Below are 27336 nucleotides of genomic sequence, written 5' to 3'. Positions count from 1 at the left end.
TGAGAGTTCACCTTAAAAAATGAAGCATTCTCAACAAAAGAACCTCTTGGAATGAGCCTAGTGCAAGCTGTTCCACACCAAAAATTTAATTTTACCTTATTCAGCATTTATATACCTTTCAAACAACTTAAAATGCAAATAGTAATTTTATACATTATGCATTTATATACCTCCAAATTAAATTTACATATTACACTCGTTCTCTCATCCACTTCATTTTAATTTTCACACCCATAACATTAAAACAAGTTAATATTACTAATGCAGTATCATTCTACAGTAACATTTAAGAATAGCTATTAATAAACATAAATAATAACATTTACTCATATCTAATTTGGAAACTATATTGATGGATTATAGGCAGTCAATAGAACAACTGGTAGCAAAAATATGTTTTCCTTAGTTATTTACTAAGATGAGTCTATTCAAAATCTACCCTCTCTCTTTATACATGCATGCATTCACACATGTGCGTGAACATACATACACACACACAGCATAGCCATAACTATCTTCCTACTTACCACATTCAAATGGCAATCTTTAAATAAACATATATATTTCATAGTCTTAAATATATTACTCACTTTCACAGTGAGTGGCTAGGCTATCCTCAAGTCTCTTGCGGCAGACATTGCAAAACTTCCGTTTGTGGTGAGTTTGCTCGGACCAGCAGTGGGCTACGGGGTTCTATAACAAGAAAAAAAGTTATTTTTGTGGTAGAAATCAAAATGTTTTAAAATTGAACAACCTTTAAACACAATTTTTTAATAAATTAACAGTAAATTTTTATAATATGTCATATCTTTTAACACTAATAATATAAATGAAAAAATAACAAATACGTAAAAAAAATATCTCTTAGGCTTAAAAATTAACCTAATTCAGCAGTATAATTATATTGCATTAAATAATAATATTAATGTTTCATTTGTATTATTACATTTTCCTACTTCAATATATATTTATGTTAAACAGTTCAAACAAAACTGAAAAAACTGTAAAGACTTTAGATCATTCACTTCTAACATAAATATTATCTAGTTTAATAATTTACCTCTTTATTTTAATATATAATTATAAAACTGTAATATATTTTAATTATAATATTAATCGTATTTTAAACTGCTCAAAATCACAATCAGTTTAAATGCCATCAAATAAATCTACTCTTTTTAAAGAATAATTCATTAACAAAAATACTGACATTTAAATTAATTTTAGATTAGCATGCAGGATTGCTGTCATCATTATACCCCTACATCACAGTTGTAAATCCCAGTAAATCTATTGCTATTAATATACTTACTGTTAAATAGCATAATTATTTTGATCACCTTCATTTAGAAATCACTAAGTAATTGTAGTAATAGGTACAATTATTAATATATAATAGTTGTATTAAAAGTTACAACAACGGTTACATCAATGCTATCTGTTAATAACTTAATATTATTAATAAATTTTTAAAATTAGATCTCTGGGCAGATAAATTCCCAACTTTTGCATATGCAGTTCATAGTAAACTTGCGCTTCCAACACAAATATTTATTTATGTCTATTTATTAAATGCTGGTGAATTATTTGGAATTTTATCATTATTGTTATTATTAGATTCATAACATTATTATTTAATCCAAGAATCTGTATGCCAATGTAGAAAACATAACTCTTACATAAGACAGTTTGTTAATAACATTGCTTATATCAAAGCTTAATAATATTGCTTATAATAAGTTGAAACTGAGTTGCGTACTTGATATTGTTTTTACCCCAAACACACATAAAATGAATTTGTCTTTTTTACTTTTTTTTATAAAAACTACTTAGCAAATTCCGAAATTGATTCTAATTTTCTGTTTGACATTAAAAAGTTTTCAACATGTCAGAATTATAGTTTCTCTAAGAGCAGTTTCTGCAGAATGTGACCATGGCTGCTGGCAAGAAACATGATTTTCTGTCTTCACAATGATTGAATTTCTCAAGTGATTCAGGTATTTATTTGAAACACAGCCATCATAAACTGTTTTAATTTTCAACATACAGCTTCTGAAACCAATATCATTTATAATGCTTTTTGGGATTAAGATGATCCTAATTAGATTATCAAAATTTGACAGGAAACCAACTGGCTTATTGAATCCTGACAAAAAGCAGAACTTGCAACATTTAATAAAAGAAACAGAATGTACAGTTTAGATACATAATAATTAAAAATGGCAACAGATGCAGTAAGCTGCATCTGTTGGCATTTTTAAATGGATGAAGTTTAATAAAATAAAAAATTATGTTGATTTCTGTACAAAGATCCTTACCAGATTTATAAAGTGGGTTGTTCAATATTATCATTAGTTATTATGCAATATTATCAAAGAGTTATTAAAAAGAGCCAGTCAGTGAGAACAAATGTTCTTTATATATACTTATTTGTTAACATGCAAAATAATGCAAACATACATTTTTGGGCATACTGTGTTTTTCCTTCAAAATGGAAGCACACTCCAAGACCTTCAATCAATTCATGATTGGTGAAGTTAAAAGAGAAAAATAAATTCCTAAAAACTTACTTGATTTATTTTAACTCTTCTAAATTATGTTTGAAAATTTTTTAATAACCTGTATAACCCTTAAAAATAGTTCATTTACGTACAAGACTAAAATATTTTAAATACTGTTCATATTTAATGAAGGTTAATAATAAAGAATACAGAAAAACAAACAACCAATAGGTTTAAGTTAAGCACTTATTTGATTCTGAAAACATTTTCAATTTATTGAAATTTCTGAAAACATTACTTCAAAAGACGATCAAAACAGTAATTTTCCTATCTTAAAATGCAAAACTTACTTCAACCTTGAATGTGATAAAATACGATGAAACAAAACTAAACTATAAATACTATTTATAATTCATAATTTTCTTTGCGTCCTTTAATAACAATTATTACAAATCATCTTTAACATAGAATGTATTACATTTTAGAAAGAACAGTAGGTTTGAAAACCTGATATGCACATCAGCGAATAATTTAGCTTTATTTTCAACTCCCCTTCATAAGAAACAGAACTTAGACAGTCCCATGCAGAGTTGCCACCCTACTGTGCACCAATAAAGAACTGCCCTAACGACTAAAGAAATATTTTGGCTTGGTATCACAAACAAAACAACAGTCCTCATACAATTCCCTTAGTACCTACCCAAAGAAGAAAGGGATGAAGTATAAGAAAAGGGAGAATTAATGTAAGAAGGTGACAGCCAACTTTCAGACAGACTGCCTCTAATCAGATAATTTAATATTTTCACCAGAATTAAGTGTTTTATATAAGTGAAATGGTTAAAGAAATAAATATAAATATAGATGTTTGGAAACATTTTTTTCTTCATATATTTTTATTACTTTTCACTCGATTAAAAATTAAATAATTTTATATATTTTCCTCAGATTTACACCTAATAACATTAATAAGTAATACAATTCTACAGACATGTACAATGATATTTTAACAGCTAAAAAACCAGTTCAATATCTCAGACAAGGAACAACAAATGTGAGAAAGAATTAATCATCTAACATTTAGGTATGACAGAGCTTTTTTATATAATTAATTTTTCTGGTAATTAAAAAAAATTTTAATTCATTTCATAAAGATATACAACATATGTATCTATGTCTGTATGTATGCCTACTCACATTTAAATTTAATATAACAGAAAAATCTCAAAAACTGATATACTAAATGTGTGTAGTTACAAAATCCATAAAACACATGTAATTCACAAATAGTGAACTGTTTTGACAATTAATATACTTTAAATCACTTCATTTGAAAACAGAATGAGAAAATTACTTTAGAATAGCTTTAACTTTCTCTCTTAAAGGAAATAATTTCTTTTCTTTGAGGAAATGAAATAAAATATTTCTGAATCCAGCACAGAAATACTATTTTTGGGCTTTATCCTCTACAACAAAATGAAAGAAAAAGTAACAAGCTTCATTCATGCACTCGCACAGAATTATAATCAATTAACATGTAGCATTTAAATTCTTCTATCAGTCACTACCCACAAACACATGTAAGTAAGAACAGCTTAATATTACATTTTTAACTTTTATTATTTTTTTTTTTTGACAGCAAATGTTATAAAACTTATAACTAATAAAGAGTAAAACACAATAAACAACATGATGGTCTTGTGATACCTTATATCATTAAAACATTTCATGAGAAAAGTGATAATAAAAACTGCTTATCAACCTTGAAACAGGTGCTGTACATCTGTTTTATCTAACATCTATCTAAAACAGGTACTCAGCACCCATTTTAAGATAATAATGTTTAATTTAATTTGTAAGATAAAAACAAGGATAACCAGAAGCAGAAAATTCTATTAAGTTTATTTGAATAACTGCATTTAATAACTAATTTTAAAAATTGTTTCCTAGTTATTGTAAACTATTCTTCACATTTAATAAAATGATTCTATCTTTAAATTAATTTAATAAATCTAATAAATTAAGCATGCAAAATGTTGGATCAGTTATTATTAACTTAAACAGGGCAGATTCCATGAAAATATGTTTGATAATGATAGTTTAATGCAAAATGATTTTAATGGAAACAAGGTCAAAGCAACAGGTATTTATTAATGGATTAATAAAATACTAAATACCATTTGGAAAATCCCAGGTGCCAACACAGCAAGTCATTAATCCAACATTTAGAAGGAAAGTAAGTAGAAATAAAGACTATTTTACAGGGTAACTTTATGGCTGCATGGCCAAAAGGTAAATGAAAAAATATAAAAAAGGGGGTTATTCACAACTAGACAGGAGCAGTGTGGATTCAGAATCTGTAGACCTATTACACGTCTGATCATAACACAACACAAGCTGAAAAACACTGGGAAGAAAGAGGCAATACTCTTGCTCTTAAATAAAATATTTATGTTCCTAAACATTGAACCATCATTTGAAAGAATCAGGAGAAATAACATCTTGGAGAGTCTCCTAGAAAAGTGACTGAATAATGAACCAAGCAACAAAAAAAAAAAAAAATAGACAAGTATTATTAAAATTGCACAGAAATTAGTGTTTATTATTAAGAAGTGTGTGCAGCACGGCAGTAAACTATTACCATTATTTTCCATTGAACAAAATAAAATATCCAAATCATTGATACACAAGAGCTTGCACAGAAACCTTTGGAGATTATTTAGTATTCTCAGCAGGATAGAATCACGAGGCACAAAAGGTTCTGAATATCTAAAATTCACTATTGTTCACTTCAAAAACAGTAAATAAAAAATAAAAACAAAATAAAGAACCTATACAAAATGGACAAAACTGAAAGAAGTAGACCATCTTATGTACTTTGAGAATATTATCATCAAAGACAAACCATTTCATCAAGATATTACTAGTATTTCTATGAGCAGTAGACAATCGCTCATTTTATACTGATTTTACAAGTTTGGTTTCATAAAAAAAAATAAAATTTAAGTGAAGATTAAAATAAATTACACAGCAGAATCGTCATATTTAATTGTGGAAGGTTTAGCAAATGTCAAAGATAATCATACTGTATTACAAATTTGTAAACAGTAGTTTCAGACACCAGAGATCAATACTGATGACTATTGAAGAAGTACAGGTTAATTCAAAGAAACGGGAAATTTTAAAAATTAAATAACGTTAAGGAAAAAATTTTTTTAGAAAATGAATTTTATTTCATGTAATTGTACAAATGTTGCCATTTTAGGATACATACATTTTAGTTTATTTTGTAAAGATGACATCTTGCAGGTGACCTCCTCTTCTACGTAAACACTCATGAAGTCTCTTCGTTAAATTGTTCGTAGTTTGACGTAACATCTCAACTGGAATTTCCGCTTTTGCTTCTCGGATCTTTGCCTTCAGTTCTTCCGTTGTAGCAGGTCTACTGTGGAACACTTTGCTTTTAAGGTGACCCCACAAAAAGTAATCGCAAGCTGAGAGATCAGGCGATCTGGGAGGCCATCTAATGTCACCATTTCGTGAAATGACACGTTGTCCAAACAATCGGCGTACAGCTGCCATCGATATTCGTGCAGTATGTGACGTTGCTCCGTCTTGTTGAAACCAGGCTGTGTTAAGAATTGGTGGAAATCTCTTTTGTTGTTCCATAACAAAGGTTTCAAACATGGCTACGTAACGAGCCGACGTCACGGTAATCGCCAGACCATTGTCATTCTCAAAAAAATAAGGGCCTATAACACCGTAAGATGACATAGCTCACCACACGGTCACTTTCTGGCTGAGCAACGAACACTGGTGTAGCTGCGTAGGATTTTCTTGTGCCCAGTATCTGAAATTTTGCTTGTTAACAAATCCACTAAGGTGGAAATGCGCTTCGTCTGACATCTACAGTTCGTGAACAAACTCTTCGTTATCATTTATCTTCTGAAGCATTACATTACAGAATTGTGCTCGCACAACTGCATCGTTCGGTTTCAGTTCCTGGATGATCTGCAACTTGTACGGATGGAATTGCAAGTCCTTCACTAACGTTCTTCGAACACTTGAACTATGCAATTGTAAAGATGCTGAGAGACGACGGATTGACCGATGTGGACTTTGTGTGACAGCATCTAGTAAAGCTTGAACATTCTTTGGTGTACGGATGGTTCGCTCACGGCCTGGAGGTTTCTTTTTCATTGCCGAACCAGTTTCCTCAAAATTAGATATCCATGTTTTAATTGCATTTGCTGATGGAACACGGTCGTGCCGTCCCAGATTAAAATGACGGCGAAATTCTCTACGCGTTCCCTCCACACAGTCATTGTTTTTGTAAAACGCTTTGATAGCAAATGCACGTCGCGCACCACTCCAAGGATCCATGACAACTAAATGGCAGGTTAGGTTAGAGAGGCTGGCGCCACTTATAAAGTGGTAAAAATCGCTCACGGCTACCAACACAACTTTCAAAATTTCCCGTTTCTTTGAATCATCTGTATTTCCACTAAATCCCTATGACTATGTTTTTAATTTTTTTTTGTAACAAAGCATTCGAGGAGAAAGTGATAAAAAATAAGTTTACTGGAAACTAAAAAATAAGATTATGAATTTTAATATTGAGAAAGGGATACTTCTTTACTGCAGTAGAAAAAATAAATAAACGTAACGATAATTAGTTGTAAAATGTTAAACTGTGAAATATACAACATATAGCCACTAAGAAACGATCTGGAAACAATGTGGGGCATTAGGAATAAATTATGTCAAAATAAGTTGGGAGACTATTTGTTCAATAGGTTAGGAGAAGTGATGATGGATCTTCTCCTCTGACACCTCTATCTAAGAAAGATGTTAATCACAGTTTTGAGATTAAAACTTTTATGAAAAATTGTTTCACATATTATACACTTAATAGTGAGGAGTCTTATCGGCTGTAACTACATCACTAACACATGAAATGCTATAAGGTTGAATTAAAACGGAACCCCACTTTGCTCAGTTAATAAAGTTTATAAAGATCCTCACTTCTATCACGAGAATGAACATCTCCCATAGTTAACTGGATATTACAGAAAAACAAAGATGATACTCTGTACTAATAATAACTTACAAACTTACAGCCTAGAATCTTGTATGACCTCCAAGAAAAAGCAGAAAGCAGAATACAAAGTACAGAAATGAAGTTCATGAAAACAATGGTTCAAAAGACAATATATAACATAGTAAGGAATGACAGGTCAAGATACAAAACAAAAACAACCACAAAATGAAAAAAATTACTACGTCCTGAAAAATAATCATGAAAATTGTTAGATTGCAGCAGAATAGCAAGAATATAATTAAAAAAACTGAAGAGGACAGGACCCAGAAAAAGATTATGAAAGGTGGATGGACCGACTGAGAGAAGAAAATGCTGAAAGTAAAGGGTCAGAATGATAAAGACAAAAGAAAAGTTGTACAACTGGCTACCGTGGAAGAAACTTAGTATACCTCAGCTATAGATATTACTAAATAATGATATAATGGTAATGACTTTTTGTTTTAAATACAGTAGTTAATACTTCGCTAAATAAAGTTGATATTTTTCTTCTTACCATCTACAGGAGAAAAGTGGCACTGATCAACTTGCCAAATCAAATATCAAATAAGACTTAAAATACGATATTCATGATACACCACAATTGTATTTATAAAATATTTTTATATAACATTTTTCATCTGTATTGTGACTTTTTGATTAAATGGACATTACAATGATACTTTTTGAAACATAAGTTCCATCATCAGATGAATCAGAATTAGTGTATCATGAAGGTTCTCAAAACATATTAACACCAAAAAATCTAAGATACGCTAAACTATTACATAAGCAATATTATAGATATATACCTTACAAATGACAACAGAACAATGATCTGGCTATATTATAAGGATGCATTGTAGAGTGGTCAGAATGGAATTTTATCTAGTTGTTAAACAGACATTTAATTTTAACCATCACATTACAATATCTGGTCAAGTTCCTAGCACTACATCCACTTCCATTCTTCTATTTCCAGCTAACGTTTTAAGTTCTTCCCATTTCCTTCTACATTTTATATAATTCTTATTACTCTTTTCTAGCTTTTTTTTTCACTTACAAATGATTCTCCCATTGATTTTAATGAGACTGATTTTAATCAGTCTCATACAACCCGGCAAGAAAGCTTTCCTTCCAGAAATATCAGATTAAGCTTTTATATTTGGAGATACAATCACGATTACTTTAAGAAAATCTTTAGATTATATCCCATTAATATAAATCACATTACACAATTTCATCACCTCCTCTTAACCCTGTAATCCTTACTAATTAGATATTTAATTGCTTTACTGGAAGCAAATTTATCCCTAGAGCTTTTCCACTCTTCATATCTTTTGTTGTTTTTATTACTTCAAATTTAGAATTGAAACTCCTATTTCATTCTCTTTCATTTCAACCTGATCTTTATGGAAAGATCATTTGTTTCCTTTGGATCTGTATAGTTCCTCAATGTACTCATTCCCTCTTTTTAAATATATTTTCCTCTTTGTAAAACACATTCCATATCTTCAGGCAATTTTTTTTTAATGCCTATGCTTTTCCTCCAGTTATTCTGTTACAATTTTAATTGTTTTTATAATTAATCATTTTTTTCATTTCAAAATTAACCTCATTTGCTGTTTTAAATTTCTCAATAGTTTTCCTGGGGTAATTTTTATAATAATATATATATATATACTTACTTACTTTTTTTATTTTTGCATATATATTATTAGTTTTGAATCAGTCTCTTCAAAATTAAGCAACAAATTTAATTTGATTTAGTACCAACAATTTGAATAAAACTATTGCATGCTACCATTTTTTGAGAAGTAAGGTTATGTCAAGTCAGTATGAGTAATATTACCCACCGGGTTGGTCTAGTGGTGAACGTGTCTTCCCAAATCAGCTGATTTGGAAGCCGAGAGTTCCAGCGTTCAAGTCCTAGTAAAGCCAGATATTTTTACACGGATTTGAATACTAGATCATGGTGTTCTTTGGTGGTTGGGTTTCAATTAACCACACATCTCAGGAATAGTCGAACTGAGAATGTACAAGACTACACTTCATTTACACTCATACATATCATCCTCATTCATCCTCTGAAGTATTATCTAAACGGTAGTTACCGCTAAACAGGGAAAAGAGAGCATGAGTAATATTGTCTACTGTTGTTTATTTTCTCAATATTTTGAATTTGAATTCTGTAGTATTTTATTACAGTAACATCCAAAAAATATAACATAAAAATATAATTTATCTCCCTTAGCCTTTTTGTTGATTGTTCAACATCCTGCTCTCAGAAAATTACACCATATAATTTCTCAATTAATAGATTAATAACCATAAATCTCAATGTTAATTTACAGTTATTAAATTAATAACCACAAAGGAAAATTAAACACAATGAAATATATAGCCAACGGTTAAAAAATACAATGGTCAAGTATCTGATCAAAGAAACAAAAAAAGGAAACTAAATCCTCAAAAGGAAAAGAAAATGTGGTCTATATCTTCTGTTTTATCAATATTATGTCAAAGATTCTTAGCAACATATTCAACAAAATAAATACAATTGTATGCTCCTGAACTGACAACAAATTACAAAGAATGTTATGCTGAAATAAATCTATTCCAACAGAAAAACTTGAAGTTCACAGGACAGTATATAACTGGAGAAGTTTAGTAAAATTGGTCAGACTAGAAAAAATTACTTAAAATAAACAAGAAACTTATACGCATATTTAGTACAGAAAACTGCAATAAATTAAAAATAACCAATGATATAAAATCAAATTATTACAATTTAATTTGAAAGAATATTACTATACTCACACAGACTTAAAACAACAAAACAAACAGATTAGAATTTGAAAACTAATTTTACACATTTCCATGTATGTCAAAAAAAAGTTGCTACATAAATAATACTGAGGAATTTCACCACCGGCGGCTTATGACCTCACTGGTAAAACAGTAGGTTCTACGGCTGAATGCTGATCAATGCTTGACAATTTTCAAATCATGTTTGAATTTTGTCAAAAACAATGAACAGCATTTTAAGTAACAAAAAGTTTTTAAAACCAATTACAATTGATTTTAAGATGAACACTAGAAAACTTTATTCACCTTCAAATTAACTTTATGTTAAGCTTTTTTATAGACAGAGTTTCAGCTATAATCAACAGTACTCCAACACTCAGTGTTTCTAGTCTCTGAAGAAGGTTATAATGTAAGAGTGTAAAAGCTACCTCAGACATAGGTAAATCTTTTAAAAAGTTCACTTTAAAATAACATACTGTAGTTAATTTACAAACTTCTAAAAAAGTTTCATATTACATTAAAAGTGGATAAATAGTTTTTAAGAATAAGAACTATTGAGATTTATTTAATAACTGAGATTTATTTATCCTTCAATAAGAAAATTTACAATAAAAAGCAAACATCAAATACTTTTACATATAAAGTACTTTTTTAGGATGACCAGAAAGAAATTTTATGTCCAAAAAAGGGTTACAGTTTTCTATATTAACTGAGAAAATTAATAAAATACAAAGAAATAAATACACAACTTCTTACAAACATGACTAATTCAACACAATTATAATTTTAAGAAAATTGTCATAACAAAAATTACGGGGCAATTCTCAAACCTTTATTCATTATTTTAGAAAGTTTTCTCTAATAGTTACAAAATGTAAAAAACAATGAAAAAATTTTGTTGGATTAAAATTTGTTTGGCCTGAAATTTAAACCCAGGCTGCACTACCAATGAGTATGATTAATGTTTTTTTAGTTATTTGCAGTAATTCATCTGAACATTACTTATATCAAACTGTAATTACAGTATAAAGGGGTTTCTCACATTTTTATTTACATTTCTTTTTATAAACAAATTCAATAACTGCACATATCCACATGCATTCATACTGACTGAATGCTTTGTAATTGGTACAATAAACTTGTTTCCTTTCAAAGAGAGTACAACTCTTTCTCTGCTGATCATAAAATTAAATTTGCAACTTCAGAAGATAAAAGATTTATAAGAATGCTTTTTTTTCAACTATGGTTTATTGGAGAATGGAGAATCAACTGCGATTAGGATAATTTTTGGAATAATAGAGAATACTCAAGGGCTGTAAAAAATGTATTTGCTTCTAATAGAAAAAGTCGGCTATGCCAACCACTGTAGGGGTAGCTGACTTTTATTATACTCTTAAGTAAGAAAAGTACATTACTACAAAAAAACTATTTCTTAATACTTAATACAATGAAATAAGGTGAAAATTAATACACTGCGTACAAAATAAATTTATTCACAAAATATTTAGTAAATGAGATTTATAACAATAATTAGAATAAAAACAAAAATATACAGAAAAAGACTTTGTAAAAAAGGATTACATTAGGACCATATGTTACACACAGTATGTTTGTTTTTACTTCCTTGTATGAAGTACAAGGAAGTACTGTGTTCATGAAAAATTTCGGTTTTCAGATTTCAACCAAAATATCCATTTTGATCATCCCTGAATCCATTTTGATTAGTTTCAGCATGACGTCTGTATGTACATAACTAAAAAATGATTAGCCATAGGATGTTGAAATTTTAGATTTAGGACTGTTGTAACATCTAGTTGTGCACCTCCGCTTTTGATTGCAATCAATTGAACCAAAAGTGTTAAAAAAAGCCCAAAATCCAAAGCCTTCATTGAGAGCTGTTCAACGGTACATCATAAGAGTGCTTATTTTCATTGGTTCCAGAGTTATAGCCAAGTAAAATTTTAATTAATGAAATATTTGGATGTTAGGGAAAGGCTCATCGGCTCAAATCAGACTTCATCTCCTTTTTTTAATTTTTTTTATTTAATCATATCGATTTATTAATATTAACCTCTCATTGTAAACAAATTTTTATGATGAATAATAATTTTAAAAAAAGTATGAAAAATATATACTTTTTAATGAAATAAAATTCTATGTACTTTTCATTTTAAAAAAAATGTGAAAATGTAATTTAATAGACGTACAAGGAAGTCATGTTTGTCCACATCAGATATTTTTATTAGGCAATTCTATTTTTTTCATCTACACATTTTATTTTAAATCTGATAATTTTAAGACTTTTATTTCTATTCGCTCTCCTATAATCAATAACCAACTAAGCACGATCTTTCCTCTAAACCAAAACTACAGTTCAAGCTTTTCAAACGAAGCTTTAAGCTAACAAGTATTGAAAATGAAAGAATACAATACAATAATATAAGCATTCATCAAAGAATAAAATGGAAAATTTAACTGTAAAATCCTCGACATATTCCAAAGAGTCATACCTAACATAAAGTAAGTAAATTACATGCATATTTTTGAAATTCAAAAAAATTTTAATAGTGTAATCGAAACTAAGTTGTATTGCTAAATTTAACTAACATATTAAAATTCAATACTTCAAAACAAGTATTAATTGATTGCATAATTTTACTACTAGAATAAAAGAAATTCTAACTGTATGCACAATTTCTTAACTTTCTTATAAGCAATAATGTAACCTATTATGCATTTATGTGAAGTTTTGAAATTACAAGTTTAAAATAATAACACCAAAATAGTTGTCAAGATAAACTATAAGTGTGTGTGTGTACACACACACACACACACACACACACACACACATACATATATATATATATATATAAATTTATTTAGGTTCCTCTAAAACAAACTTTACATACATGTGAATTTAAAGAGTAAGCATTACATATGTATACACGCGCGCGTGTGTATGTGTTCACACAAACATAAAATGATCAATAATAAAATCAATAGGTTGAATGGCCAATAGATTCGTTTTTTTTTAAGGGCACAGATTAAATTTAATAACTTTTTATTTCTAGAGCTCTAGTTATTTAATATTCTAGTAGCACTTCTGCTTTATCTTTTTATCCAATTTGTGAGGAATCAATTTCTTTAATATTTTAATAGAACGCATAAAAATTAAAAAAATATACTTTTCAAGTGCCTAGCGCTACTAAATACTTAAACAGAAATTTAAAGAATTTCAAAACGATCCAAATTTTTTCAAATTAAAATGAGTTATATTTTTTTACGTTCAATTACTTCGGTTTCAATATTTAACTTATTTAATGCCATTAAAAAACTAAATATGGAATTAAATAAAATTCAATTTCATTATTGTTGTTCACAATTAATTGAATACACTATACAGACATAATCATAAAATTAAAAATACATAAATATATGCAATGAAGGTGAGTGTGCATGTTCACACGCAGCTAAAAAAATAGGCGCGCGCGCACACACACACACACATAGCATTCAATAGGCAAATACGGAATTTGGGAGTTTATCTTGTCTATTATAAGTATTAAAAAGGAATATTTTAAGATAGAATCTGAAATAAAATTTTGCTATACACACAAAAAGTGTCAAATTATTTGAGTTTATGCAGAAAAGACATTTTTAATGTTACACGACTTCTACTTAAGACGTAAAGGAAAAATATTCGGCCGTGAAGATAAATGATTCAAATAAGTAAGCGTAATACAAATTCATAGACATATATTTGTAAATTTATTTGGTTACTTGTAGTAATACGTATACAAAAAAAAGGTCAATAATACAAGCATTTAATAAATGCTATTACACGCAGAAGGTGTATCCGGTCTGCTGCCGCGCCGCACGGCGAACATAACGTGATCATCTGAGAGGGTCTGTGATAAGGATACAGGGTGTGCGTGTCGTCATAGCAACACTGCAAGCGAAGGAGCTGTCGCGTACATCAGATCGATGTGGCGTTCGGTGGCAAGTAGCGAGGATGAAGAGTAGGGAGGGGTCCACCACCCGATCTCACAAACACCACCGCTACCGCCCGAACAGTACCCAAATTTTAGCTATTAATAACCAACCTACGGCACACCTTACCGTTTAGTCCGGTCACTATTCCTGTTTTTCTTGCGATTTAACCCAAACCAACGATATACATATATTTTTAAATAATAATACTTTTCGCTAAGTACGAGTATTTAAACGGCACCACCATACGGCCTATTCAGTCGACGTTTAAGCAGCGACTTCCACGAAAACAATCAGAAATGTCAATAAAACTAACCAAAACAAGTGCGACTTGCCTAAAAAACAATCACGGACATCTTTGAAAGTACATTTCTTTACCGGAACGTTAAAAAAAAAAAAAATATTAGTAAACATAGATACATGATTCCGATCGAATCTACAATGATTTAATTAAGCACAAAATTAATGTTAGATCCCATAATTCAACAGTCGTAGCCAGCCAGACATAATCTAGTGCCGAAATGACACAGCTCAAGATTAGCAAGCATCCCGTGCCAGCCATACGAATTAAAATATGAAGGGAAAGCGGCTTTTTGAACCGAATACACATTACTGCACCTCGGCAGTCAAGCCCACCGAAATCAGGCCGGTGGTTAAGCGGTAAATGATATTCAGCCCTACAGGTGACAACTTCACTCTGTTCATCACAGAGCATCATTACTGTTACTCTCATCACAACCCCGAATACGTATTAATAAAAAGAATACGACAGAATCTAAATAACAAATCGATGTTATGCATCGATGCACTTTGTCTAGCAGCGCATTATAAACAACGCTAGACAATGAAGGCGAAACGAAATAAAACCACGCTATGAAGACAAAGAAATCGATAAGAAATAAAACTACGCCAGATAGAAACTACAAAATTCGCAATTTAAGTTAATGCGTATAATTAATTATTCGCCCCCTGTGTTTCTATAATCAGAACTGCAAAACAATCATCAGCATCAAGCTAAATCTTTACTTATCGACTTAAATTAATGGTTACGTGGATTTTTAATACAGAATGAAACAAACTGTTAATAACTTACATTACAAACTTACAAATTACAACACTATTACTATTATCATAAAAATAGTATTGTATAATAAATAAACAATTTTCTTGTGAAAAAAACTGTAAATAAAAAGGAAATTCCGATTCAAATATATATCGATTAACCTGAAATAAATGAAGTGACAACATTTCACAACCCGGGAAAAATTCTAATAATGAAGAAAGTAAATAAGACTCGATAATAAAGGTTATAAAAATAAAGATCTCACTAAGAAGTGACAAAAAATACTAACGTAATAATTCAAACATTAAACACACCGTACATCGGTGTTTTCCTTCGTAATAGTGATCTTTATAATTACTAAATCACACACATTTCATTGTACGTGCCGTGATAACGAACACAAACATTTCTTTCCAAAAATTATTACCGTTCTTCCTGAACGAAGTGCCACCATTATTATTGATTGGATAACGATTACCGTATATCGAAACCGAGAAAAGAGAATGAGAAATTCGTTATGCGATTAGTTACTTTACTTTTAGATTTTTTATGCGTTCTACACGGGCGAGTCGAGTTAGGTTATAATTAATAAAAAAGGGACGTTTGTGCGGTTTAACCCGGTTTTTGGCGACAAATTTAGAAATGAAATAAAATTTTGAGAGATCGATAGAGGAAGTACCGGGAAGTAAAATATATCCCTCTCGATTTTTCACTGTAGCCGTGCGGGAGATCACGAAGCAAATTATAATTTAAATTCACTGTAAAGGTATAAAGACTAGTATAATTATTTTAAAACAACGATTAGAGAACAGAAAATACTTACTGGGGCGGCCATAACTTCACTATCACTTTCATGTTACTTAAACGAAACGAAAATAAAGGTACATTCTTTACTTTTAAAATATTTTCGTATTATTAAAGTATCGCCTAGCGGCGCATTATAAACGGCCCCTTAAATTCGCCTAAGAACATTTTTCAGAAATACATTTAATGATACTTCTATAATTGTATTCCTTTATATCAAATACGTAAATTGTAGCTAATCGATTGAATATTCGATTTCTGTTTAAACTAGCAGTATCCGATACGATTAGAATTTATTTAAATAAAATGTACGACGTTAATAATAATTTACGAATAAATAATTTTTGTAGAGTTAAACAAATTCCTACTATTATTTTTAATTTCGCAGTTTAATTTGCTTTCTTGGCGATTAACGAAGCGGCTCCTGTTATCTTTTTGCCGACCGCTAAAAATAACACGCCAAACCACTGATTTTACCGGAAAAGAGCTTATCTTCTATATTATTTTATAAAATATATTCATTACATTAGTTTTATAAAAGATATATTAGTTTTAATACGAATACACATTTTTTAATGTATTTTTATAAACGTTGAATAAAAGCGTATTATTTGAATTTAAAATTTACTTTTTAACCGATTTTTTAAAGAGAGACGTAATATTTAAGAATAAAAATAATTTACTGCTTTTAAGAAATCTTACCGATTTCATTATCAGAAGGTAGCATTGTTTCTCCGATCGCACTCAACAGGATATGTTGAAAATTTAGTTAGACAGAAGTGGAAACTACGTTTGACATATCTCTTTTTTGTGAATAGAATCAACGATTCCGCGTATCATTTTAAAGGGAAGGAGAGAGGAAAAATGAGCGTAAGGGAGAGAGTGAGCCTACCGAAGAGGACAAGTAACCTCTTTGTATATCGCTGAAGCAAACTAGTAAATAGGTTAAAAATAATTATCGTAAACGTCATTATTATTAATGAATACTAACAATCGATTAAGATTAATCTACAAACGACTAAATTAATTAATTATTCCTACTTATGTATTATTACTAATTACATTTTACTGAAACAAACGCTAACCTTTAAATTGTATACTGTCAGTTTTAATTTAACTAATACTCAATATTCAATAGATCGGCAACGAGAAACTGTTAATTATTTAACTATCCGATAAGAAGGAATAATTACTGTATCATCACGATTAGTGTTTTGCCGAAAAGCGCCTTATCCGGGTAGAAAAGACAGCTTATATAGAGTACGCCTGATAGCCGGAGTGTGAAAGAATAGGCGAGCATTACAGTTTTATTAGCTTTTAGTTCGAACGACAAGACAGTTTACGGCGGCCTCACTAGGTTTCCTTTACCTCGAATGCACCGCATTTAACATAAAAGAAATCGCAGCAGAAAATTACAAAAAACAAACCGTACGTTTTTAAGACAGAATAAGACAAGTTCGATATTGCGGAATATAATTCGCCGCAAAAGTTTGAAGCTAGAGCAGAGGAAAAACAATTCAATTTTATAACTTATGAAAAAATTCCGAAAACGTACAATCGGGCTAGGGAAGATAAAATAAAACGTACTGACATCTTACGCCCAAATAATTTGTCTTGTTTCACGGTTAATTTCTCCTATTAGGCGCACTCCATTTTTATCCACCGACTAAACACCACACGCTCAACGGCCATCGTCTTCCAAAGATTTAAATACTCCTTTAACGCTATTAAAGCAACAAAGTTATTTACGCGATAATTACATTATCTAACGCTCGAGTATACCTAAAACATCAGTGTGTGAATAAAAAGACGGCTTCCTCTTTAAGATTTGAAAATCTGTAAAAAAAAAGGCACTAACAATAAATTATTGGATAAAAAACAAGTTTAAATAAAATTATAACGTTTAATTTCTTGCTCTTTCAACAACGTTCGAAAGACCCGATCATTCTCGTATTTAGATTTTGACCTTACCAACATCAATGTAAAGTTATTGCGTCTGTAAAATTTTGTTGGGATATATTAGTTACAATGTTAGTTATAATAAAAAACAAGCACATTTTTTTCGCATAAAAGTATCAAATAAATTCAACATGTTAAATATATAATTTAAAGGACTAAAATTTGAAGAATCTATACAGCATATTAATTTCTAACAAGAGAAACTAGATATTAAATAATAAAAGATTTGTATAACAAAAAAATATGTATTCACTCGGTACAATAGAAAAAATTTAGAACAAGCAAGAAATAAATATTTTTAGGTTCAAATATTTTGAATCGCATACGTAAACTATGAAACTCTATCTTTATTAATGATTTTTAAGATCTGTAAGCCGATTATACAAAAAAACCAGGTTCATCGATTTTGATACAAATGAATGCAGAATTATGAAAAGAATTATAACCCTGAAATACGATCTACCTACATTTTTCTCATTACTTTTAATCCGATACAACTAGCCGATAAGTTAGCCAAACGACCGATCAATAATAACGGTACTGGTAAAAGTAAAAATGCATTTTAGTAAATATTTTAGTTTACGGCTTTCTAATCGCATCACGTTATTAAAAGTCAAACCTTTTTTTATCCTTTTGAAAGTTTCACGAAATTAATTGAAATTATATATTTCGGATCTTAAGTTCCATAATCAGACGTATCAGAATTACGACATCGTAAAAGTCATGACACATTAACTCGAAGAACATAGAAATAAGTAAAAACACACTGTGCGCACTGCACAGTATACTTGCACTATACATTATTGAGCAAGATGATTATCGAGTATCGAACAACGTGAAGTGAATAAGCGTTTATTTATTGATGCGTCTGATAATAGAAACTCTTCGTAAAGATTAGGTTAATCACACGACGGAGAAAGGTCTGTCGCATACCCTAGAAAGGTGATTCTCAACCTTTTTAGCTCCACTATCCCCAAAACGTAAAAAAATATAATGAATATTTCACGACCCCTCCAACCAGAACACGACTTAAAATTATTTAACTGCCTTAATAGCGACGGGTATGAACATGCATGTATGAAGTGTACACGAACACTTACGATTTACAGGTTCCGACTTGATATGTACGCATGCTCCATGTAATTTGGTCTGCTTGCATAATATTCGCTGTGAGAGTGTCATTTTCAAACACGCATAAGATACGTTTTAACACATCGTGCTCTCAGCAGTATAAAAGGGGCGTAAGGGATTGCAGAACGTCGGTTTAGTTTCGAATGAAAAGCGTGCGTCTGATGTCTTTAAGTTTTTAAAGCGTAGTTTCATTGAAAACAATAAAAATCGAGATTTCGGTTTTTTTGTATGCGGTCAAACGGTGTAACTGCTTGACCGCACACCAAAATTATTATTTTTTTAAATTAGATTCTTATACAAAACGGGTAAATTTGTGAAAAACGAAGTTAGCCATCTACATCCAGTGTATCGATCGGTAAAAAGTCAAGATAGTATAACGATAGTTATTTAAATTACGGTTTTACCTCGTTGAATGAAAAGCCACAGTGCGTTGTACAAGCCGATGATAAAACAAAAATGTCGAATTATTTTTTCCAGCCGTCAAAATTAATTCGACATTTGGAAACAAAACATCCGGAGCGTAAAAGAAATCTTATACTTTTCCAAAGAAAATTACATAATTTGAGAAGTCAACAAGCTTTTATTTGTAAATCAAGCGTTACTGATAAAAGTAAGCGACTTATCTCGTAGCAGTAAGAGTAGCTAAGACGTCCAAACCCCATACGATCACAGAAAACTTCATTCTGCTTGCTGCAAACGATACGGTCAATGTTTTAATACGCGTGGAAGAAGGAATATTTCTCAGTTCTTATGTTTTGTGAGATATGAATGCGTTAGGGACAAATCAATCAACGAAAATATCTTGTTTTTCAATCGATACTTGGTCAAGCGACAGGATAATGTCATTTTTATATTTTTTTTATAAAGCTACTGAAAACTATAACATAGATCGGACAAAATGTATCGCAGTATGTAGAGTGATTGTGCCTCAGTCTTACACCAAGGGCGGAATGGACACACTGCTTCCTTCACAGACATGCTCTTGTCACAAAAATTATGCCGGAAAATCTCAAAACAAATTTTCGTAAAGCTGTAAAAAATTAATTCTATTAAACGTCGACCTTTACAGAACAGGCTGTTTGCTAAATTATGCGATGAATAGGAGAAAATATATCTCTTCTTTTCCACACAGTAGTCAGACAGTTATCGCAGGGGAAGGTGTTAACCCGGTTATTGGAATTGCGAGATGAATTAATAATAAGTTTCCAGAATAAACAAACGCCAGTCTCAATTTTTTTTACAGAATAATGAGTATATATTGCTTACTTATATTAATTTACTTTTAGTTGGCTTACTTATATTAATTGGCCGATGTATTTTTGCATTTAAACCGTTCGAATGTGAATTTCTAAGAACGTAATAAAAACATTTTATTAATGAAAAAGCTCACACTTTCATTAAGAAGCTTGATATCTGGATCTGGATTGAAGGCGAATAGCCTTCAAAGCAAAAATTTTGATATGTTTCCACCGACTTTATTGAAAATATTTTGGACGGAAGACACTATTATTTGCCACAGTTTGGATAGCATGAAGATGCATTTGCGCCAGCTAAAAATACAGTTGGCGGAGTAATTCCCGAAAGATAAAAATTATTCTTGAAAATATGAATACCGAATCCGATCAATGAAAACTTTGTTGCAGCTGCTACGTTACCAGTTGAAATGAGATTCAAGACCCGCTCGATGAAATGTCTGCCGATAAAACGATAGAACTATATTTCACATCTGAAGATTTAGATACGTTTTGGCTTGTTCGTCGAAGTGAATTGAAAATTTAGTCGCATAAGCGTTGAAAATATTAATCCATTTCACACCGTCTTACCGCAGTAAAAAGGGTTTCTTGTCTATGATTGGGCTAGAAACTAAAAGTAGGAATCGTCTTTTATTGCTTGAAAACAATTTGCTTTTGTGCGATTCAAACATAAATCCACCTATGGAGGAACTTTTAAATGAAGAAACTTTGAAATAAAAAACAAACGCGACCATCTGATTAATTTAATTTTTTAACACGTGTACTTATAAATGTAAGTAAAATGTTTATATAAATGATTTTTTTTGTCTTATTAAATCACTTCATTATTGTTTACGTAAAGTTGTAGGCTAATTTCGCAACCCCCTTTCATATCAGCGTGATCTCCAGGTCGAGAAACGCTGACTTAGATGGTCGGTCGTTAAATGCCAAAGGTAACCAATAACTCGGATTCACTTTTTAATATCGAGTTCAGGACCGAAGAATTGTCGACGAGTATATCCCACGATTTAGGCAAATTTGAAGCGAATAACAGTTTCAAATCTCGAATACGAATATACATTATATGTTTGCGGTAATATTAAAACTCGTCTCTAGTCGGAGAGTGAAAATAGAATTACGGTCATTAACTCATCGATCGAATTAAGTATTTTAACTCAACGAGCACATAAGACCGTTAAGATGCAACGAATTTATGACCGCATGCTATGTTAAGAGATCGTAAACCGAAATAACATTAATTTTTTTTATTAATTTAAAAAACTGAAGAATAAGTATAAAAAATAATAAGACGCTTAACTCCATGTACAAATATATTTAAAAAAAACTTAAAAAATTACGACGATAATTTTTAAAGATGTAGTTATGTACTGAAATCTTACAGGGAGTCGAATACCTTTTAAAAAGGTATCGTAGGCGACGTCATAGAAGTCAACAAGTTCCAAACATAAGTTTTAGCAGAAAATTAAATTAAAGACCGATCGATCTCATTTAATAAAAAGATAATAACGAAATAGAAGAATGAACATACCTTTTCGAATAATATGAGTGTAGGTCCGTGTCCAAGCTCTTTCGCGATACGGAATGGGCGAACGAGGTATAAAAGTGCGTTATCCTCTTACTACGTGTGCTTGCATTACTACAATATCATAGTCGTACTATAAAACTTAGTAGACTTTGATAAACAATATATTCATGAATACGTATAATTATGTTAGTAGTAGCTACCGCCTCCATAAATATAGTCGAATAAAACATTACTATTACAAAAGTTTTCCTTCTCTTCAAAAAACTTTTGTTTTTCCTCCTTCTTTGTGAGACGACGCGTTCCTTCGAACTAGCCAAAATTGTTCTTACAAAACTGTAAGAAAACTGAATTTCTTACTGTCAGCCAAGAATTCTCTGAAGTAAATATATCGAAAATAAGCTTCTCTTCCTTTCATATTCGGCATTATTAAAGAAAACAAAGATTAAAAAATAAATTGATTATTTAAAGACGAAGAACATCGGGAGGAATGTAAATAGTGACGTGAGTACAAGGACTTACACTTCGGATAAGCACAATTAATTTTTTTTGTCTTTAAACAAGAAAAAATTATGGATTTAAATTTTCAAAAGCCAAGCGACAAAGAAAATATATTAACCTGCGTATTTTTCTTTTGAGAAGGCGTAGATATATAATTTCAATATCTGGTATTTAAACGACAAAATTTTATTTCCAGTACATAAAATAGTTAAGTACGTCAATAAACTTATCGTAACGGCAACAAAAAAAGATTTAATGCGATTTGCTTTTCGCTTACGACGTATAGGTTAAAAAAAACTATTTTAAACGATCAAAAATCAGTATTAAAAAGAAAAAAGAAAGGTTAAAAAAATAATTATGTAATTTTAAACGATCAAATATCAGATTGTTTTAAGAATAACAGGACAAACAGAGAGTCGAGAGTTACAGTGTTCAAGTCCTAGTAAAGCCAGTTATTTTTACACGGATTTGAATACTAGATCGTGGATACCGGTGTTCTTTGGTGGTTGGGTTTCAATTAACCACACATCTCAGGAATGGTCGAACTGAGAATGTACAAGACTACACTTCATTTACACTCATACATATCATCCTCATTCATCCTCTGAAGAATTATCTAAACGGTAGTTACCGGAGGCTAACCAGGAAAAAAAAGGACAAACAGAAAAAAAATTATAAAACGAGTGTGATAACAATACTGGAACCTAAATTTGTGAGTCATATTTTCGTGATATTATAAATATAACACACTTTATTACGAATCGTTCGAATATAATCTAAAGTTCATAGACTCACCCGCACAAGAACGATAAATTAATGTAAGGTATTGAAATTTCATTGAATAATACTTTGTCATTAAAAAGATTAAATACAACTGAAAAAATGTAAGACGCAACGACCGAAAATATATGTTGTTAATGATTAAGAACAGAAAATCAAGAAACAGTTCTTAATAAAATTTTACGATGACGTATTTGTAAAACAAACGCCATAAATTAGTTCCAACTGTGCAAATAAATCAAAGCAGGTGATGATTATCTGCAATCGATCGATTTTTTCTGTCGCATCTATTTACAAGGATAAGATGCCACCTCACAACACTCGCTCCGACTCGGTTCATTAATTTCGTTCAACAATTTTGGGTGAATTTATGGCAGGAAATTTATTTTCGCAAAAATAACCGATTTTAAAGAATCTATAGACAAGGTGTCTGAAGATTTCATGTAAGCAAGATAACAGTTACGAAGGGTACAAATTTTCTTACACATTTTAATTTCTTGTTTAAACAGGAACTCTTTTCACACCTATCACAATAACTTTCCTTACATATCTATTTAAACATCCCTGTTTATTTATTTATATATCTTTCGAGCTTCCGGTTACTTGCATATCGTTCAGTAAATATATACTGTTTTTAGTAAAGATATATAATATCTGTATGTTCTAATTCTGGGTCGATACTTCATATGCGTACTTTAAATAGTAATTTTTATACTAATTTGCGGTAGTCGTTTCGATCGGTTCCTGTGCAATGTGCTTTGTATATTACATTTACTAAAACAAGTTTTTCCTTAATCCGTTTTATATTCTCGAACGAGTTAAACGATTCACCTTTGACAAGTGGGATTTTTTATTTAAGCGACGAACCTATGTAGGTGAACAATTATGTAGTTTATTTCTTAAATATACGAGTATAATAAAATACACATTTAACGGGAGAGGACAACTAACGATACCTTACATTTCCTCACTCGATTAAATATAGCCTAATAACGTGTAATATTTATTTCAGGGGCGTTAATATAACAAAAATAAAATAACGTTAAAGAATACTGCGATAAAAATGAACTACCACGATTTTTAAAGGACATAATGACTAAACGATGTACGTATTTCAAACATATTGGAGTACCGGTTCATTTTCATCTCCCTATCGGTCATCACTGAATAAAGAATTTCTCAACCGGTGGATTGACAAGAGATGAATCAAGCACGGTCGGCCCTCATATCATATGATATGAATCCTCTCCAATTCTTTTTGTGGGGACATACGAAAGCGTTTACGTACGTTCAAGTCGGAGAATGTAATTCAGTTCGCAAAGAATCAAGATCGCCGATGAAGAATTCAATAACAATCCGAGAATGTTGGAGAATCCAATTTCATCTGTAACCGGCCAACCGTTCAGGCTGTTGGTCAAAAATTCGTACAGTTGATATAAAAATAGAATTTTGTAGAGTAATAATGAAATAATAATATCACTCGTTTCGTTTTAATGTATCTTTTTTATATAAATGTTGGTAACTGATTTTGGTTCCAACACCAAAATTAGTGTAATTTTACTGTATCACAGTTTTTAATGAAAATACAACCTATTTACTTTTGTGGAATATTTACTCTTGAAAGTTTTAAAGGAATTAATTTAGCATTGAATATTTGACAAAACGTTTGGCAGTGTCCTCCAATTTTTATATGTTTCACAAAGATGTGAAAAAGTTGTATTTTGGGTGATTTTTTACGATATTTTACAGGATTAGTACTCAAATAATCGACACACAACATCGGGACCAATTTTTTTGGGGGAAAAAATTACATAAAAAAATCATACATTCAACGTTATAAACAGCATTCGGGTAAGTGTAGTATTCCACTTTTTTACCTTTCAGGCAAAAAAACAGGGGAGGGAGTGTTTCGCAGACATGTTCATATTTGACAATCCTCGGCTATTTGGCACATGATTTATTATTTTAATCCTAGGAATACACCGGTGAGATTTTACAGAAACCTTCTGAAATACTGTGCATAACTTGAGGCTCTTAAGTTTTCGTGGCGATTATTGTAAAAAAAATGGCTTCAGATGGGGCACCTTACTATTTTTCCAGTCAAGCCACAACTTTCCTCTCGTAAAAAAAAGAGACAACGACTTGTTACCCTTTCTACTTTACATATATTATCGACTAAATTAGAAGACTCTTGCTCTTCCCAAACGATTCAATAATAAACGGTCGGTGAGCAACGAGCGGCCATAAGTTAAGTATTTGAAAACATTCATCAAAAAAGGAGAAAAGATAAGAAAAATATTCTCGATAATTTTTGACAAAATTAAGAATTTTTTTCGATTTTTTTAAGGGAAATTTTATTTTTATAATCTTTTTTTTCAGTAAAAAATACGATAGAATTATTTTTAACAGCTGAGCTACCATACATTAGCACAGATATCCGGTAATCTAATAATATGTGCAAAGAGGAAAAAGCAAGCTTATATTTCGATTTGGTTTCAGGACAAGAAATAATATTTTCATCGTCAGCCATAAAAGCGTGAAATAATAACACAATACGGTTACTTCCATAAAAATCGCGTAATATTATAAGATTTTATTCATTCTCTTTTAAATTTACCAATGTTTTTAAATGCGGATTAATCTGTTGCTGCGCAAGTCCATCATGAACGGACGTCGTCAGAGCCCGGGTCCCGAGAAGGCTGTTACTAAATGTATGCACACCCCCTGCACTACATTTAGTAATCGCAACGCGTGCGCGGTAAACGAACAGGCGCCACCTCTCGCACGCCTCGCACACAGAACCGAATAATGAAACCGGTAGTTTCATTAGCACGGCAACACTTCAGCTGTCACAAAACCGGCTTGAAGCAGACTTGTCAGCAGATGACTGTACATCTGAGTATTTATGAAAACCGAATACGCATATTTTTATAATTATAATGTCACCAATTTTATTCTGTTATCGGCAGGCCTTACACAATCTCAACATTAAAAATACGCTTAGCGAAAGATTTAAAACGGGAATCGTGTAACTTCTTGTCCTTAAAACTACTACAAGAAATAGCTAAGACTTAGAACCGTTTTTAAAAAACCATCGAATCATTCGGTTTTAGACCGACCGCATTTGTTACTGCACGAACGGGATGAATACGCTAGGAAAATTAACTGAATACATAAAAACGTCGAGTCACAGTTTTTCAAAATTAAAAAACTTCCTACATGTTTCTCCTACGATGAAGGCATCTACAATAACAGTTTAGGTAAGCCTCACTGAAATCAATCGGCCTCATAGCGAGGCAAAGTACACTGTGTGTTCACGTAGAGCGTCTATTTTCTTTGCGGGTATTGTTAATATTACGAGTGACGTATTTAAGTACGTTGTTTATTTACATTTTCTTCTTTAAATAACTTATCGAACTTTACATTCGATAAGTTCGATTACAGCATGGTGTAAATTCACACCATGCTGAAAATTTCAGACGGGTTAAATATTTTCCGTACATTAATTTTAAGGGATCGTTTGGAAACAAAGTTTACTTAATTATCGTTTAATAGTTGATGTTTGTTACGGATCGATTAAAATTTACCGGTTGATAAAAACATTTCCGATAGTCTGGGTGATGGTAATCGATCCGAAATCGGAGGGTTACGTGATGACGATGACGAATTCAAAGATGAGGATAAGAACATCCTAGATTGACTACTTAAGAGGAAACAATGGCCGATTGAAACGGTCGAGTATATTTTCATATTGACATCACAAACCGTACAATTGAATAAAATGTAACAGATGATATACGAGTATTATACTGGCCGTAGGGTTAAATGAACTTACTGCTTCTGGTGCAGTGCATATATATCGATAATGTGACTGAAACCAAACACATTTTACGGGATTCAACAGTATTTACAATAAGTTGTTCATCAAAATAGTCATAAATTTCATACTT

The 27336-nt window shown here is 30.9% G+C and overlaps 1 protein-coding gene across 1 annotated transcript in view; it reads right to left on the bottom strand.

The window, feature by feature from the left end:
- The window catches only part of LOC142334231 (diacylglycerol kinase theta), a 159376-nt gene that overhangs the window by 101489 nt on the left and 30551 nt on the right, over positions 1 to 27336 (bottom strand). The window contains exon 3 of the mRNA XM_075382083.1: positions 591 to 693. Within this exon, the coding sequence (XP_075238198.1) occupies positions 591 to 693 (103 nt within the window). The remainder of the gene's footprint in view (positions 1 to 590; positions 694 to 27336) is intronic.

Source organism: Lycorma delicatula, chromosome 1 (assembly GCF_047948215.1).
Source record: "Lycorma delicatula isolate Av1 chromosome 1, ASM4794821v1, whole genome shotgun sequence".
Lineage (NCBI taxonomy): Eukaryota > Metazoa > Arthropoda > Insecta > Hemiptera > Fulgoridae > Lycorma > Lycorma delicatula.
The sequence above is the reverse complement of the archived record's forward strand: the minus strand, read 5'-3'. Positions and strand labels throughout refer to the sequence as shown.